We start from the raw sequence: 17,715 nt of genomic DNA, 5'->3' as shown, positions 1-17,715 counted from the left end.
TGGCCGTGAGTTCAGTGTTAATGAAGCAAAAATACGGTATATCCAAAAAAAAAAAAAAAAAAAAAAAAAAGAAGGAATAGGAAAATCGCTAATCTGTATGTGAGGCCATTCTGGAAAATGCTAAAGTATCATCGATAGTACATGAGGAAGCTATGGAAAAGCAGCTAATTTTGTGAATTCATGAGATGATGATGGATTATAAAAAAGTGTGGTGGACAGCATTGATGTGAGGCTGAAAGCCAGAGAAATTCTCCATCAGGTCATCCAGGGTCAGGAAAATGTTACACTTCTTGGCTAGGGCTGGTGGGCTCACATATTTCAAAAAGTGAAAAATGTTAAGTTTGCAGGTGAGATATGTTCTGAAGCTCAAGAGACTGACGAAGAATTTTAAAAATACTCTCTATCCTCGTTATTTATGGATTTCTGTATTTGCAAATTCTCCAACTTGTTAAAATTTATTTGTAATGCCTCATATTGAGACTCATGGCACTTTCGTCATTTGCAGACGTGTGCAAAACATCGAAACATTTGTCACCCAATGCACACGTTCCCAGCTAAGGTCAAACAAAGTGATGTTGTGCTGTCTGTTTCTGCTGTTAATACAGAGATGACTAGAGGATGGACATGGGAGGGGGCGACTCAGTGCTAACTCCACTTCTGGGGCCAGTTGGAAGGTGTTTGAATCCCAACTCTGGCACCGGGTAGTGGGGCAGCCCCAGGCAAGTGATGAAACACTTCTGAACCTCATTTTCTCTTTTGTAAAGAAAATAGAATCTCCAGGATGAATTAGTTTTTAGCATTTAAAATGATAATCTATGTCTATGTGAGATATATATGCACGGTACACACACACACTCACACATACACACTTGTCCTAGGAATAATGGTCCAATATTTGCTAATTCACTCTTCATGGTGACTTTATAGAACATAATTACTGTGAATGATGAGAATTGACTGTACCTGCTAAGTGTTATATAGGTGAAGGATTATATAGAAAAGATAATTTTCAACGCTCATGAAGCTAGTTTGTTTCAAAAGGACATTGGCAAACAAACTTATATAATGCAAATGGCATTTCTGTTGACAAAAATGTCACTAGACTCACAGGAATGTCCTCCTGTATTTCCCTTAAAAGAGATAGTTCAGTATTTGCTAATTCAGTGTTGGTGGTCACTTTATGAAACATATTAAGGAGAATCAATAACAATTGATAAAGGTATTTTTAAAAATAAAGTAACTAGTTATTTTTTACAATAAAGAAGGCAAATGATGCTTTAAGAGAAGTGTAATATGTTTTACATTGAATATATTATATCTTAAATAAACAGGTTTTAAGATGTCCAGCTAAAACAAGAGGCTAGAAATTCCCTGTGTTTATTTTTCCGCTGGTGTTCACCATCACCATTGTTAACATTTTATGAGCGCTTTCTACATGCCTATTACTGTTTTGAATACTTTACATGTAATCTCATTTAATCTTCAGAATAATAACTGTAGTAGTAGTGGCAGTAGTGAGAACAGCAGCAGCCGTAAATACTGGTATGACACTTGCTTTGCTGTGTATTAAGAAAATTTCTAAGTGGTTCACAATTATTGACTAATTCATTGCTCACAGCATGCTTATGTGATAAGAACGATTATAGACCCATTTTACAGGTAAGTAACACTGAGGTCCAGAAAGATTAAGCAACATGCCCAGGGTTACACTTAGTAAGTGGTCCTGAGCCTGCACGCTCTTGCCCTAAGCTCTGCTGCTTCACAGAATGGGTAGATGGGGTGGAGAAGGCACTCCTTCCATGAATAAGCAGATTCACTAGTTAGGAAATTACACGCTCTCTACTTTTCATATTATTAATTTTCTATGAGGCTGAGCTCAGATTAGTGCCTGCAGGTACTTAAGCCGGTCAGTTCATATTGGAGATTGTAACATAATAAGTGTCAGATGATAAACTCCTGTAAACAGAAACTGATCTTTTTGCCAAGGAGAACTGACCACACAGGATAAATGGTTAAGAATTATGGCCTGTTGTTGTTGCCTTAAAAAATTTTTTTTTAATTATTAAAGGGAAATGATATGGGGATATTAAAGTATGGTGGAGTTAGTAGGAAAATAAAGAGTAGATTTATTTTCTTCAATTTAAACCTGAACTCTGGCTCTCAGGATAGGGATGGGAGAGCATTGCCTCTCTCCTGGAAGTGCTCTCTGTGCCCTTTCTCTTCATCAGTTCCCAGCCTGACACCCCTAGGCTTACAGATTTTAATTTTGTTTACCGATTAATTTATTGTTGGCACAAGTCCCTTTGAGAATCTAATTAAAGCTAAGGACTCTTTCCTCAGGAGGAAAATGGTCCCCGGCACATAATCCTGTCATTGAATCCATTTTGTGGGTATTCTCGGGCCTTCTGAGAAGCCCACTGAGAAAGAATCTTAAGGTTCGTGGACTGCAGAACCTTCTCTCCTAGGGGGTCCATGAGCTATTCTCACCATTTAAAAATACCTAACCGAAGTCAAGCAGTTATCTATTTCTTTGCTCTTGCCTGGAATTAGATGAATGTTTGCCGCGTACTCTGATTTTCTTATGTGAGCAAATTACTGAAAACAAGAAGTCCATGGTGAGCAAAGTGGGGTTTCTTAGTGGTGAAAAGGTCGGAACGGCTAGCCTTTATGGGGCCCATCCCAGAATCCTTTTACTCTGGACGGCCGCACTCTGTAACTTAAGAGTATAATTTTATACTGCTTTTGGATGATTTCACATGTACATGTTTGTCTCCTCGAGTCATGTTTTAAATCATTAAGGGATCATGTCTATTGCCCTTTCTTACTCTCCTTGGGGCTTGGCACCCAGAAGGCCCTGGGGCTTCTTTTGTCTGTAGCTGCCATTTTCTCAGGAGAAGACAGTGTTTGGTACAGTTTCCCATCCTTTTGTCAGCAGGGGGCAGCAATAGAGTGGGTAAAAATGGTCATTGTTCTTCATGTTCACCAGGCTTTTCAGAGCTGTCAAGCCCTTGAAAGAATACCTACCTGTGAAAACGGAGGGAATGGTTCTTAAAATAAGTTCAGCTTTACTAAAATCTAGCATGTATTTCAGTTTGAAGTAGTAGTTTACACTTTTCTTTACCAAAGGAATTCCATTTCTTAGATCCGTAGTTTTGTTTGTTTGTTTGTTTTTTGTTTTTTTGATGCTGTGGGGTAAAGAGTAAACGTAAATCGTCAGAAGCCTTTGAAGGGAGCCAAGGAGCATTTCCTCACGCCGAGTGTTACCTTTCATTGCTACTAAATTTACATAAAATAAAGCCAGTTTATCCCTGTAGTAAAATATATATTTATATCTTAATTGTGGAAAGAATTACAGCATGTGTTTATTTTGCAGTTGAGAAACATGACAAAATATCTGGAAGAATAGCTAATAGTTTAACATTTTCTAAATGATTAGTTTAAAGATGGTGAATTAACAATACACAGATAAGTCTGAAGGGAGATAGTCATTCCTAAGCGTTTCTTGAATTGAAGGAGAAAATGCATTTTCCTTCTGTACATGCCCACATTAGCCAAAATTAGGCTACTGACACAGCTACAACTGAAGGAGAGCATTTTCACGGGGAAAGAACAAATCTGAAGACTGAAGCAATGACCCAAAGCCTGAAGCATGCATGTAGTGGTTCCATTAAAAACTTAATGAGTGGCACCCTGCACTAGGCAGGTACTAGGGGGACACAGGTGTGGCCATAAAGGAAGAAAGGTGAGCGCTTGTAGCAGGGCTTACGGAGACTGGGGCATGGTGTCTTCTGACTGGGGAAACGGGGAGAGCTTCATGGAGAAGCACTGCCCTGAGCTGGGTAATGGAAACCTAGTAGGACTTTGACCGGGAGTGACAAAGAGGAAAGGATCTGTAGGCAAGAAGTAACTTGAGAAAAAATGAAGACATACAAAGTTGCCCAAGTAGGTAGGGTATTCGTGAGACGTCCGGGACGAGATACACAAGGAATCATTTTTGAGAATTACCCAGAATTCCCTTTTCAGATTCTGTACTTTCCAAGGTCATTGCCAGGGCCAGACATTTTCTTTTACTCTTTCAGGTTTGGTGATGGTTATGAGAAGAGAAGAATTTATTGTCATGAAAGAGAGACCGGTTTTAATCTCAGCTGCACAGGGAAGACTCTAGAGGGCTCTTGAGTGAGAGTTGGCTAATGCTGTAGCAGAATCCAGAGCGCCTTGGTGGCAATTTTAATTTCCACAGAGTTAATGGAAGTGTGAGGCCCGTGAACCTAATATGAGAAAATGAGTCACACAGCTAATTGGGTTGTTTCCTAGACTTTGGAAATCATCTGGAAAGGTATAAGCTAAGAGAGGACTATGGATTGAGCCCGTGTCTCCTCTTAAATTCCTTCTAACCTGGTGGACTCTATTGGCTTTGCCTTATGAGACAGTACTACAAACGAAAGAAAAAAGAGGTAGGATAGTCTGGACTTGGTCGGAGATTGGTTTTTATCATAAGCATTTATAAAAAGGTAGTATACTTTCAGAACCCTCTAACAAGAAGCTGTGTAACCCTGGCATTCATGTCACACTACTACTGAGTGTAGAGAAATATCTCATTATTTGACTAATTGTTTCAGATAAAAGTCTTGACTGATGTTCCAGTTGACAAATAAATCTTCTTATGAAGTGAGGTTTTAAAGTATTTGTTAATAGTGTATATCCTTGTATTTCATGCATATTAGAATCCTAAGTTGGGTTAGATAGCACGTCCTTCCATCCACCCGGCAAACATATATATTCGGTATCTCCTGTGAACAGTCCTTTGATGAATAAGTTCCCATAGGCTCTTCCCATAAAGAGTTCACTTTATGGCAGAGGATTAATCAATTGATTCAATCAGTAAGCTGAGCCCTGGAGGCAGATACGTATGGAACTAATTATAATATAGTAAGTTCCTTTTGCGTGTGTATTCCTATGAATAGTAGTCACAGACTACACTCTTTATACTGGCTTTCTTAAAAAGTGTATGCCAGGGTCATGAGGAAGTGCGGAGAAAGAGCAGAGTGGATCCAGGCCAGCTCATTTTTATCGCTGGAAAGCAATTTCAAATGCAGACATCTGCGAAGGGTGGGTAGCTCTTTTGCAAAGTGCAGTCTCTGACATAGCATTATTCTATGCCATATCTGAGCACCGTGAGGATTACGTTTGAAGCAGTTTGTGTGCAGGAATTTGTTCTCTTCTGCAAAATGGTGAGCATGCTGTCATTTAGCCAGAGGGGCTACAATAAATATTAATGACAGGTGGGTTATCCCTTAACATAATTTTCACTTTCAGATTAATGAAGCAGATTCCCGATGAATGCATTTGTCTCCCTAGAGTTTCATTTGCCAAGACTCCAAGGCCATAAAGGATTCGCCTAGAGGTGTGATGGTCTTCTCCAAATTTTCCCCCCTCTTTTAAGTACTCTTTGGAGATGCATTTCTTTTCTGAGAAATAATTGGCACAAGTGAAATTAATTTTAGCTGGAAAAGAGAACTACGTTGTTATATTCTTGTCTGCTACTTTTGTAGATATTTGAGCTAAAAAGAGTAAGTTTTAAAGGAGCTTAGCAGGCATTTACTACTAGGTAGAGCAAAAGCCTAGATTGAGATAAATATCTGCCACCACGCTGAAATTAGAATACGGATGTCAATTGACATGTTTTCTTCAGGAATTCTTAGAAACAGCATTCTCTCCCTGCAAAATATGTGAATTTCCCACAATGGAGATTAAATATCTAAGAAACTTAGAGGTTCTTTGAGGTATCTAAGAAACTTATATATCTAATCTATCTATATCTTAAATATCTAAGAAACTTAGAGGTTCTTAGAGGTTCTCTGAGCATTTATATGGAATATGAATGAACAGGATCAAAGACAACGGTTTGATTTCATACTTGTTGATTTTCGGTTTGTAAGGTTACATTCTGCAAGAGAAACAAACTGGTCTCCTACACAGTATGCAGAACAAATCCTTACCCTTTATTATCCAGTTTTACTTCATGAATCACGTTTTCTTTTCTGGAGATTTTATCCAGGAAGAGTGTGAGGTCTAACCCTTTCTCATTCAGTTCACGGTGAATTGGCCCAGTGGATAAAACTGATTGCTCCCAAGCCTCTCCTTTTTAGGTGGAAATTTGTGCTCGGTGAGCATCAGAATATGTGTGTGTGTGTGTGTGTGTGTACACTCTATGCCACAATCAGGGACTGTCTTGTCCCCGTGCCCTGCACCAGTGGCCACTCCCGCCACCCACCTTCCTGCTTCCACTCTATGGAAAGAAACACACTCTCTGGACTCCCTTTAGTCTTATTTGCTTACATTTTCTTTGCTGGACATGGAAACTTTTTTTTTTAATTGACTATGTTTGATATATAACATTGTGTAAATTTAAGGTGTACGACATGTTGATTTGATACATTTATATGTTGTATGATTGCCACTGTAACAATATTTTGCACCTCTATCACATTACATAATTACCCTTTCTTTTTAACTAGTTGGAATAATTAAGTACTAGTCTCTTAGCAAGTTTGATGATTACAGGACAATATTGTTGTCTGTATTCATTATACTGTGCATTAGATCTATCTCTAGGGCATATTTACTACTTGCTGCTGGATATGGAAACTTCTTAACCCGTCTTTACCTCACGTGTTACAGTGGCATGTGCAATGAATTAAAACAATGAAACTGGTTTTGGTTTTTGGGGTTTTTGTCTGTTAAAATTGGTAAAGACAAAAAGATGATTTTAGAGAGTGATGGAGAGGGCAGTTCACATACTGCTGAGGGAATGCAAATTGATACAATTTTTTCGATGGTGAGCTGGCAGTATTTATCAAGAGCCTTAAAATTAATGTTAAAGCAATTCCTCTTCTCGGAGTTTATTTTAAGAAAATCATTACAAATTTATGCTGAGATTTAACTCCAGAGAAGTTAGTTGAATTGTAATTTGTCACAGAGAAGAAAGTTAGACCTCGCTATAATGTCCAACAGTAGGGAATTAGGCAATAAATTGTGGCACATTTATGTGATGGAGTGATCTGCAGTATTATAGTATTGTCAAAATTTATTGATGTGGTATGTGGAATAAAAAAGGTTACAAGCATGATGTGCAACCATTTTCATAAAAAGCAAAATGTATATATGCATAAAAATGTGGTTAAGTATATACACACCAAGATTTTAACATTTATTTTCACTGGTCTTGGATGTATTATGAGCATTTTTTCCTTCTATTTGATTATTTTTTCTGTGAGAAGTATTACTTTTGTACAAAAAAAAGGATGAAAAATATTTTTCATGAAAACAAAGCAGAGCAGCCTCCTGCAGATGGAGCTTCTGCAGAAGCCCTGTCTGGGGGCCAGGTGTCGGGGAGGCCAACCTTTGGTGGGGAGAGTGTTTTTTCCTCCAAGTTCAACGCCTCCTGCAGGTCCAAGCCTTTGTGTGTGGGAGGCAGAGGATGTAGACACATGAGTAGTGAACAAGGTGATGATTTACCGACCCCTTCCCTTCTACTTAAATCCTTCTCTTGGCCTGTGGCATTCTCTTTGAGAACAAGAGATTATTTCTTTTGCATCTTGTGCTCCTCGATACCAACATGTTAACATTTAGTACCGACATATGGAATTAAAAATTAATTTTTAACCTTTGGATGGGCATCTTCTGTTCCATAATTCTCGACATGCCTTCTCCACCTCAGTTTTTCCTTAGCAAACATTAGCTGAAAAGTGATGGTGAGATTGCATTGAAGGAGCTTTTGCTCAAAAACCAGGAGTGAAAAAGTCTCGTATGATGCAGCCATTAAAATGAGATCTGTGTTTATTGATGTAGAAAGATGTCTCTCCGATGTGTGCATTACTTTCCTAGAGCTGCAGTAGCAAAGTACCACAAACCGGGTGGCTTAAACAACAGACATTTATTATCTCACAGTTCTGGAGACCAGAAGTCCAAAATCAAGGCATTGGCAGGACAGGTTCCTTCTAAGGGCTGTGAGTGAAGCATCTGTTCCAGGGCTCTCTCCTTGGCTTACAGATGGCCATCTTCTCCTGTGGCTTCCCTCACCTGCCTCTGAGGCTGGGTCCAAATGTCCCCTTTTGATAAGGATGCCAGTCCTATTGGATTAGGGGTCACTCGAATGATCACAGTTTAACTTGATTACCTCTGTAAAGACCCTCTCTCCAAATAAGGTCACATGTGAGGTCCTGGGAGTTAAGATCAAACAGGAATTTTGGTGGGACACAATTCAATCCATGATAGTGTAGTTTCCCAGTTAAAAAAAAAATCTTGTTGTGAAAAATTTCAAACATAAACGCATTAGAGAAGATAATATCGAACTTCCATCTGACTATCAACAACTTCAGCACCTCTCACCAAAGCCAATGTCATTTCATCCTTACTCCCCCACCCTCACTGGGTGATTTTGAAGTAAATCCCAGGTGTCAGAGATGATGCATTTTAAGCACTACAAGGTTACAGAATGATATAGAAGCGATGATCTTTTTAAAATAAAATCATATAACCTGCGTGTACGTCTATATAAAGCAGACTCAGGATAATACCAGAAAGTTAACAGTGCTTAATTTCCAGGAAGTGGGGTTACAGGTAATTTTTACTTCCTTCTTTATAGCTATATTTACTGTCAAATTTTCTTGGACGGTGGTTGATGCCAGCCTTTTGTAATCCAAAAACCAAAAACGAGTTGTTTGCAAGTGGTGAGAAAGGGTGGGATGAGGGACAGTGAGTGGGAGAAACTGTACCATAGTTGTTTTCTGCGGAAGGAGATGGTATTTTGCTTCCAGAATATGAGAAAGAGGAGGAGGTACACAGGATCATGTCTCCTTGCTGTAGAGGGCTCTGAAGCTGAGTGCAACAACTGCCACTACACGGGCAGCTGTGTGACCTCAGCAAGGGCGCATGGCCTCTCTGATCAGAGATTTCCTGCTGCAAAATGGAAGAGGCAGACTTGACAGGATCGTGAGATGTATTTGGCTATTGTCCCCTATTTCTTGGACGTCTTGGTGTGGGTTATTACTTCTTAGGAGTTTGTAAAGATAAAATTTGCATTTCATATTTGTGCAGTGTGCCGTTGTTATTGAGGGTGATGAGGAAATGACTGTAGAAAAGCCAAAGGTGAAGGTAGGGCAGACAGGAGTCTGTTTTTAAGAAACGGAGTAGACTCATCCCCACATCTTCAGAAAGTGTTTTTTGAGTATGTGTGTGCTTGTCTATGTGCAGTTCAGAATTTTGCCTTTGTTTTGGGCCCTTGACAGCCTGGGCTCATTCATGAATCGCACCGAAATTTCTTGATGCGAAATTTCACATACTTAAAGGATGGGGGACCAGAACAGACTACGGATGTCCTTCATCTCTGCTTGGCTTTTCAACCACTCTTTTCTTTGGTTTCTATCCCCCCCTCGTTTCATATGAGAAAGGCCCAAAGTCAAAACGTTGAATTTAAAAGTGCCATGGGCCTCTCCTCCCTCCCAGTGGGGGTTGGGGAGGTGGGCAGAGAAGTCTGGAGTCCTGGCTTCAGTCGTTTCGGAATGGTCGGCCTCAGTAACGACACCATGGAGTCCAAAGCAAAGGGGGTATGAGTCCAGAAAGCAGGGAAACATCTAGAAATGATGAGTGCTTCTCTCCTGTCAATTTTCTAAAAGGAAGAATAGATTCTGTTACCAAAAAGATGAACAGGTGGTCCTCGGCAACCTTCCCTCTGATCAGTTAGATCTGCTTGGGAGGCAGTCTTCAGCTTGGAAGTGGCAATAGGATGTCTGCACTTACATGTCTTTGAAAGGAAAGCAGACTTTTACATCGAAGGCCTAAAGATGACTTCAGGCCGCATGCTCCCCTCCCCCACCCAGCGTAGAGGACACGGTGGAGAATCCTGACAAAACAGGCGCCTGTTTTGAAGACTGAGCTCGCCTTCTCCCTCCCGGGAGAGACACCGGTCAGCCTGATTTGGGGAAGCTCCTTCTGTCCTCTCAGGTAACACCAGCAGGGACTGGTGGAGGTCCCCTGTGCAGGAGATATACCAAGCAGATCTAAACAGCAACACAGAAGCTCTGAAATTAGGTTGCCATTGAAACCACAGGCCATAAAAATAGGCTACGACCTGTGTGCTAACCCTAAACATGTGATTACCTCCTAAGAAAAAAAAATCAAATTGGACTTAGAATCTTCTAACATGACAACCAAAATGTCTGGGGTACACCTGAAAATCACCACTCATCCTGAGAACCAGTAAAGCCACCACTCGAATGAGAAGAAAATAAGTATCTGATACCAAAACCGAGCTGAGTCAATTATTAGTTTTAGTGGAACACAGCCACGTTCATTTGTTTACACCTGGTGTGACTGCTTTCAAGCCACAGTAGCAGAGTTGAGAAGTTGTCACAGAGAACAACCCAGTGATTTGCAAAACCTTACGTATTTACTATCTGGCCTTTTACAGAAGTTTGCCTTCCCCGGCAGTAAGGTAATCGGAGACCAAATGGTCAACTTTTTTGGAAATCTTTCCTTCTTGACCCCTTTTTTTGGGGTTCCTTTGGTTTATAGAATAGAGTGTTATGTTCCTTCCATTGGTTTCTCCATTCTCTTCCTGTGTTTTTCACTTGGTTCTCCTTCACGGGTAACCTCGTTTGTGTATCCAGCAGTCTCTCCCAGTTGGAAACGGACTCCATTTCCTCCTTCTCATCCTTGTTCCTTATTGCCACTGGCACTCTCTTCGCCCTAGAGAGGTGTGGATGTGGGGAATCTGTCCACTAGATGGGGTTTTCGTTCTGTAGTCACCAAGCCAGCCTTGAGAGATATTAGGGAGTCCATAAGATGTTTAGGACGTGTCTACACAGCACTGAGTTTAGAAGGACAGAGAGCGGTGTCCCAAGGGGACCCAGGACCCCGCCTAGAAGAAACTCTTGGTAGGTTATTATTCCAAGTAAATACTAGTGCCAAGAGGTGGAACAAGCGCGATAACCCAGGGAGAACAGGCAGAAGGTTGAATATCAGGTAGGAAAGTCAGCAAGGGGAAGAGATTGTTTAGGTGAGAGGCTGGGACTTACTGTGTCCCAACACCCAGAATTGGGAGGAAGGCTTTGGAGACTGGAACGTCGGCTCTCTGTTGGTAAGACTAAGTGCCACATTCTTCTTCTCAGATGTGCCCCTGCAAGGGAGAACACCACCCCCACAGGGCCTTGGCAGGCAGTGTCTCCGAGAGGGGAGGCAAGGTGAGAACTTGAAGCTTGGTTGACAATCCAGGGACTTGACTGGGATTAGGTAAAAGTGAAGCTGCAACAGTTCAGGATTGGTGGAAACAAGGAAGCAAGGATTTTGAAGCCAGACATTCGAAGAGTTTTAGGGTACAAACTGTCTGCCGATGGCTTCCATTACAGATGATGGATATTTCAGGAAGTTTCTGTAATGAGCTATCAAGCCATTTCTGGGATATTAAAGTAATGCTAATAAGAGTAGTGGGATAGTAAATCTGTATTAATGGAGACAGTAAGCTGTGTGTGGGGGCTTCGGGGAGGGGATAGCGCGATTCTAAAGATCCTTGACGCATAGCTTTTAAGCTTATGTGAGGACTTGGGCCAAGTGAAAAGGTGCCTAACTTAGCTAAGGGCTGATCCCTGACCCAGAGGGGAGACTTAACAGGGGCTTTGGAATTCCCTCAGACTGGGTTGAAATGCCAAACCAAGGCCACCTTGAAGTTGGCATCAAGTTGTTTGGTCAACTTCCAGGCCAGATGGATTGAGTTCCTGATGGTACAGAGGAATCTGTGACCCCAGGAGGCTCTGCTAACCAAGGCAAGCGGCCCTACTTGCTCGAGGATAAGGAATCGGTGTTCAGAAGATGCTCGATGCTCCCTCTGATTCCTAATGGATGAGTGACTGAGCTGGTGTTCACCCATATCTGGCCTGTCAAACCTGAGCCTTTCAAGCACCTCTCAAACCTGCTCCAGGGTTTGCTGCTCAGAACAGTGTAAGGGATCCAGGGAGTCGAAGCCCCGTCCCCTTGCTGTCCCCCGTTCAGTTCTCTCTTTAGTCAGATCCATGCATGTTGAGCTGGATGACATTGGATTTGGGTCTCTGCATCTTGGTTTCTGTCTCACTGAAATAAAATAATAAAATAAAACCTGCAGCCGCTGATTTTTATCAGCATTAACTCCTATGATTTGATTTTCGTAGTGCATATGCCATTGTTTGTGCGAGAGAAATGGGCCACAGAATTTTCCCTTCCCTGTGAAATTTGCTTGTCTCTGAAGTTCAACTGGACCTACGTGTAGTCAGTTTTACAACATGAGATTTGACGTTTTCAGGGAGTGGACCTCTGAAGTTTCCTTTGGGGCCCCATTTTGCACCCTATGTTACAAAATGGTTGTGGAAGCCAAATGTCAGCAAGAAATGAAACTCGTGCGTTTGGTTTGGTTTTGTTTTTAAACACTACAAACGATGGATGTTGATGGGCTTGAGAAGTGTGAAGAGCTCTGATTTGAAACTTACGTAATAAAGTAAGTGGTACAACGTTTTCAAAGGCTGATGGTGGTAGGTGAATCTGCTTGTGGATGGTTGTGTTTCCTTCTTCTGTTGATCCCCTGGAGGAACTTGGAAGGGGAGAGGGAGCTGCTTGAAGAATTCGCTGTTGATATTCTTGTTGCAGACAGCATTTCAGTGCCACATTCATCTTCTCATATGTGCCCTTAATTAAAATTAGATGTGGAAATCGCTAAAACTTATTCTTCCAAAGTCCGATGAAGATTCTTCATCAGTGCCTCCCAGTCTTAGAAATGTTAGCGCAGTAGTAACTGTGATATACAGCTCTGAGACTGGGTGTCCTGCATTTCTTTTAGGGTTCATTCCATTTCTTTTGGAGCCTGATGAAGCTTAAATAAAGTGAAGACTGGCATTGATTGTGTCATTAAAGACTAGAGTTCTATTTCGCCTCACATGGGAAAAGGGCAGAAAATGAATCTTCAAGAGGAGTCTGCTGTGTGTCAAGCCCTGTGCTAGGCTTGTTTCATTTTGAGAGATCAGTTTACCGAGAAAGGTGTTGAAATCCATCAAGTGCCTGGTTATTGAAAGGTCTCTAGCACAGGGTTACTCAAGGGCATACTTTGGCGTTTTGGAACAGGAAAGTTCTTGTTATGTGGGACTGTGCCCTGATTTGTGGGGTATTTAACATACCTGACTCCCCCCCCTCTCAGTGCCAATAGTTCTCAGACACGATATTAGGTTGGTTGGTCAAAAGTAATTGCGGTTTTTGCAACTATTTTTAATCTTTTAAACCGCAGTTACTTTTGCAGCAACCTAATAACTGTCAAATCTACCCACTACTTCTTCAAATGCCCCCTCTAGCAGGGCTGCCCTGCCTCTGGCCCTGGCAATAGGCTCTTAATAAATGCTGCTGAGTACCTTTCAGACAGCAGATATGTGGATTCCTGGGCCTGTGCTTCTGTTGTAATAGCGTAGAAGACTCTGTAAGTCAATGTTGTGTTCTTATTACCTGAGATTTACATGTTATTTCACAAGCATAAAATATTAAGTATTTATTCTATGTGATATAATTGGAATATAGTTAGTTCTTTTTGTTGATTAAAAACAAGTGTATTCCATCTAGTTAGTGGCTTAATTTTACTTACCTTTTCTCTTAAGCATTATTGCATCATCCATAATAGTCACGAACACAATGTGTACACGTTTCATCATTATATTTTCTTTTTTTTAACACATCATTTTTCTAAGATGAGATTTTATAAAAATGCTGACTACAACAAAGAGTTTGAAATTCACTTCTCCCTAGCTGTTAGCAGCTCTACGTATAGTTGACTGTCAAAGAATGCATACACTTTTTATTTTCTTTGAAGTGAAATTAAACCAGTTGGCAGTATTTCTTGGCAAAGCTGCACTGATAATGGAGGTATTATCCTTTACTAAATCTTCAGCCATACTATGCTAATCGAGCATAATGATTTCTATAGACTTTGGGTCATAAGTGCACCTTTAAAAGATCTCTTTCACTTGAGGGACAGAAGAGTGAGACTGGGGATTTATTCATTTATTCACTCAACAGGTATTTAGTGTACTTGGGAAGTATTAGTGGACAGCACAGATATAATCCTTACTTTCACACTAGCAGAATTGTGAACATACGTAACAAGTCCATTACAAGTTAGGTTGGAAGGTGGTAAGTGCTATGGAGAGAAATAATTTGGTAAGGAGCATAGGGGTGCCAAAGGTTGGGCTAGAGAATGCAATTTTAAATTATGTGGTTCAGGAAGTTTTTTTAAGAAGTCGACTTTAAAGCAAAGACCTGAAAAAAAAGCGAATATTTACTGAGGCCTTGTGATGCCTCAGCAACTGTTTTATGAGCCAGAGTGGCTAGGTATAGCCTCTGCAATTTGCCAAAAATAATTTGCCTGGCAAAGGGTGGGTGTGCACATCAAGGAGAAAATGCACCATGTCTGTGCCATATGTGTAACATTGATTTAAAACAATCTTTTTTGAAGTACTGGCACCTATTTTGGTAAATAAAATTGCAATAGATAAACTTTTCTTTTAAGCAGATGATGACACAGAATGCTAGAAAATACTAGGTCTTCGTTTTCAGAAGGAAATAGAAAGATAAGGCCCAACATGGGATGAGTTTTGTGTCCAAGTCCAAGGGTCCTTACAGAATAATTGCTTCTCCCCAGGTGGTGACATCATGATGGTACCAAAGCCCCTGTTGGGATGACAGTGACAAAGCAGGAGATACTGCTTCAAATTAAGGACAGTTTTGTGGGGGAAGCTTAAAGAGCAGTCGATGACACTTTAAGACCAGGTGCTTCAGCTCCTCCACATTTCAGAACGACTGTTTATTTGCTAGAAGTGCACTTTATGTACATCATCTTGTTTAGTGAGACAAGGTATAAAACATGAAGGAAATGAACTTCACAAGGTAACCAGTAAAGTCTTTTTCTAGTTCTTGAGTTCCTTTCTCTTTGACTTGTCCATTCGAAGATATGGTTATGAAGATCCAACTACTGCTTACCTGTAACTTATGAACTGAAGCCAGGCCACAAAATATGGTTATTTTGAGTTGTCATAGCTTCAGCCGTGGAATAGGGCTAGCTCTAGCATGCCGAAGTTTTCCTTCCTCCTGGCATCTTTCATGGTGTTAAGAAAGTCACATCCTATTTAGCATATTGGGGGGTGGAATGGTTCAGGCCTGGCTTCACTCTGATCTCATGGATACAAATCAGCAGCTCCAGATTTCACTTCATTTCTTGAACTTCAAAAATAGCCAAGGAGTTAGGAATTGTAGCGGGAGGAAAAGCAAGGTATTAATCTTGCTCTAAGGCTATGCCAAGGTTTGTCCACTCTCCAATAACCTTCCATAGTAAATGAACCTTAAAGATGGTCACAAGGGCTTTTACCTTTAATGTAGTTATTATCGACTTATCTTCGGAAGAGCTGTAAAATGAGACACCGAGATGGCCCTAATGGTCACTGAAAGTGCTGAAGTTCTAAACTCTCGTGATCAGAGCTGCAGATGTGTGCCTGTGGGTAGACAGATTTCACCAAGGCCTGCTTCATCAAAGGACCAATGTGGACTGGGCACATCTGAGCTGACTTTTATGTCACTTGTAGTCTGGGTGATGATGGTTTCTCTCATCACTTTCCTCTAAAGTTTCTCCAGGCCCATTGTTTAAGTGTTGGCTTCCAATCCTGTGGAAAGGAGAGCTTCTGACCCTTACCTCCTTGCTGTCTTCCCATTTTGTAGATGATGAACCAGGTGGAAGGACAGCAGAAAAACCTTGTACACGCCATCGAGTCTCTGCCGGGCTCTGGCCCCCTCACTGCCTTGGACCAGGATCTGCTGCTCCTGAAAGCTACCTCTGCTGCTACCCTCAGCTGCCTTGGGGAGTGCCTCAACTTGTTGCAGCAGAGTGTGCACCAGGTGGGCCAGCCCAGCCACAGGCCAGGGGCCTCAGGTGAGACCTTCCAGTGGGCAATTCTGTGTTTGCAAATGAGTACTGTCTGGGTGTGTACGTGTGCGTGTGCGTGTGTGTGTGTCTCCCATTGACTTCCTCCTTTAAATCCATCCATTTATCCACTATCTATCTATCCTTTTATCCAAGTGTTTCTTCATTTCTCCCTCTCTCCTTCCCCACCCAATACGGGATATATTTTTCTTTCACCAGTTGGAAATATCCTATGAAACATTTAACTAACATGTTTACATGAATACTGTGGAACTCCTTTCAGACTTGCTGGATGTATCTCATTCCATTTGTGACTTTGCCCTCCGTGTTGCCCTGTAAAGATCCATCGCTATGCAGCATCTGGTCCATTATTTCTAATGGTACCTAGGGTGTGTGTCCACCACATTTTACCCAACATTCTCTGCTGATGGGCATGCACACTGCCTCCTGCTCTCTGTTCTGAGCACCTTGCTGAGCACCTTGCTTGCACCTTCTGAGTCCCCTCATGGGCCTGCGTGAGAGTTTCTCTGGAATACATACCAGAAACATTGCTAATTCTTTATCAAAAAGCTAGAGATAATAATATACTCCCTTAAGATGCCTCAGTCCTTTTGGAGGAGGGTTAATCAATAAGCAGATATAAAGATATTAGTGAAGATTAAATTCAATGATAGAGGTGAAACTAGCTTGAGATAGGCTGTGTCATATATAATTATAAAGTATTAGAATTACGAGACTAACACAAGCCTCACTGAGCTATGTTGCCCAGAGTTCACTTAATTAATGAGAGAACGAGACCACTTAGGTGATGAAAAGTAAAGCGAGGTTCTGATAATAGTTTCTATTTCATACTTTGCTCAAGTCCCCTGTGCCTTCCGTTTTACTAAGATTAAAAGGGATGGTTTTCCAGCATAGATGGTGTATGGGTAATTTGGGCTTCTTTCTATTAATACCCACTATCATTTACTAAGGATTGATTCTACCAGTGTTTGATCTTTGCTACACGTTTTCTGAAATCTTCACATATTGATATGCCCATCATTTGGATGAGATGTTGAGGCTCAGAGCAGTTCCGTGACTTACCCAAGGCCACCCAGCTAAGTGGCAGAGCTGAGGCAAGAGACGAGCTCTTTCCACTGTGGCAGATGCCTTCTTCTGAATGGGGTTCTTTATGCTCTGGGTACCCCAAATTGGGGCCAGGGACACTGTCTTGCTCACATCATCATTTTCTCAAGGCAGGTATATATTTAGTTTTCTTTACTTAAAAATAATAATAATAATTTCAGACTTTTAGAAAAGTTGTAAGAATAGTACGAAAAATTCTCATCTATCCATCTCCAAGCTCCCCAAATAGCAACATTTTATGACATTTGCTTCAACGTCTTCTTTACGCTCTCTATAAGCATATTATAATTTTCTAACCTTTTAAGAGTAAGTTGCAGACATGATATACCTTTACTCTCATATACTTCAGTCTTTAAAAAAGGACACTCTTCTATATGATGATGGCACAATGGTCAAAATCAGTACATTCACGTGAATACAATCTTATTCCCTAATCTACAGACCTTACTGAATTTTGCCAACTACTCTGTTAATGTTCTTCATAACAAAAGAAAAAACTTTTTTTCTGGTGCAGAATCCAGTCTAGGAGCAGATGTCTGTGTATTCAGGCATAGAGTGAAGGATCCACACCTGTTCTTCTACCTTTCCTCTTCCTTTTCAACATGAAAAAT

The 17,715-nt window shown here is 41.0% G+C and overlaps 1 protein-coding gene across 3 annotated transcripts in view; it reads left to right on the top strand.

Moving 5' to 3' along the window:
* Positions 1-17,715, top strand: part of OSBPL10 (oxysterol binding protein like 10) — a 257,267-nt gene that overhangs the window by 172,103 nt on the left and 67,449 nt on the right. For all 3 annotated transcript variants that reach the window (XM_081073386.1, XM_081073388.1, XM_081073387.1), the window contains one exon: positions 15,778-15,988. In XM_081073386.1, coding sequence (XP_080929512.1) covers positions 15,778-15,988 — 211 coding nt within the window. The remainder of the gene's footprint in view (positions 1-15,777; positions 15,989-17,715) is intronic.

The sequence above is a fragment of the Rhinolophus hipposideros genome (genome assembly GCF_964194185.1).
Source record: "Rhinolophus hipposideros genome assembly, chromosome: 14".
NCBI classification, from domain to species: domain Eukaryota; kingdom Metazoa; phylum Chordata; class Mammalia; order Chiroptera; family Rhinolophidae; genus Rhinolophus; species Rhinolophus hipposideros.
This window is presented reverse-complemented; position numbering and strand designations above follow the sequence as displayed.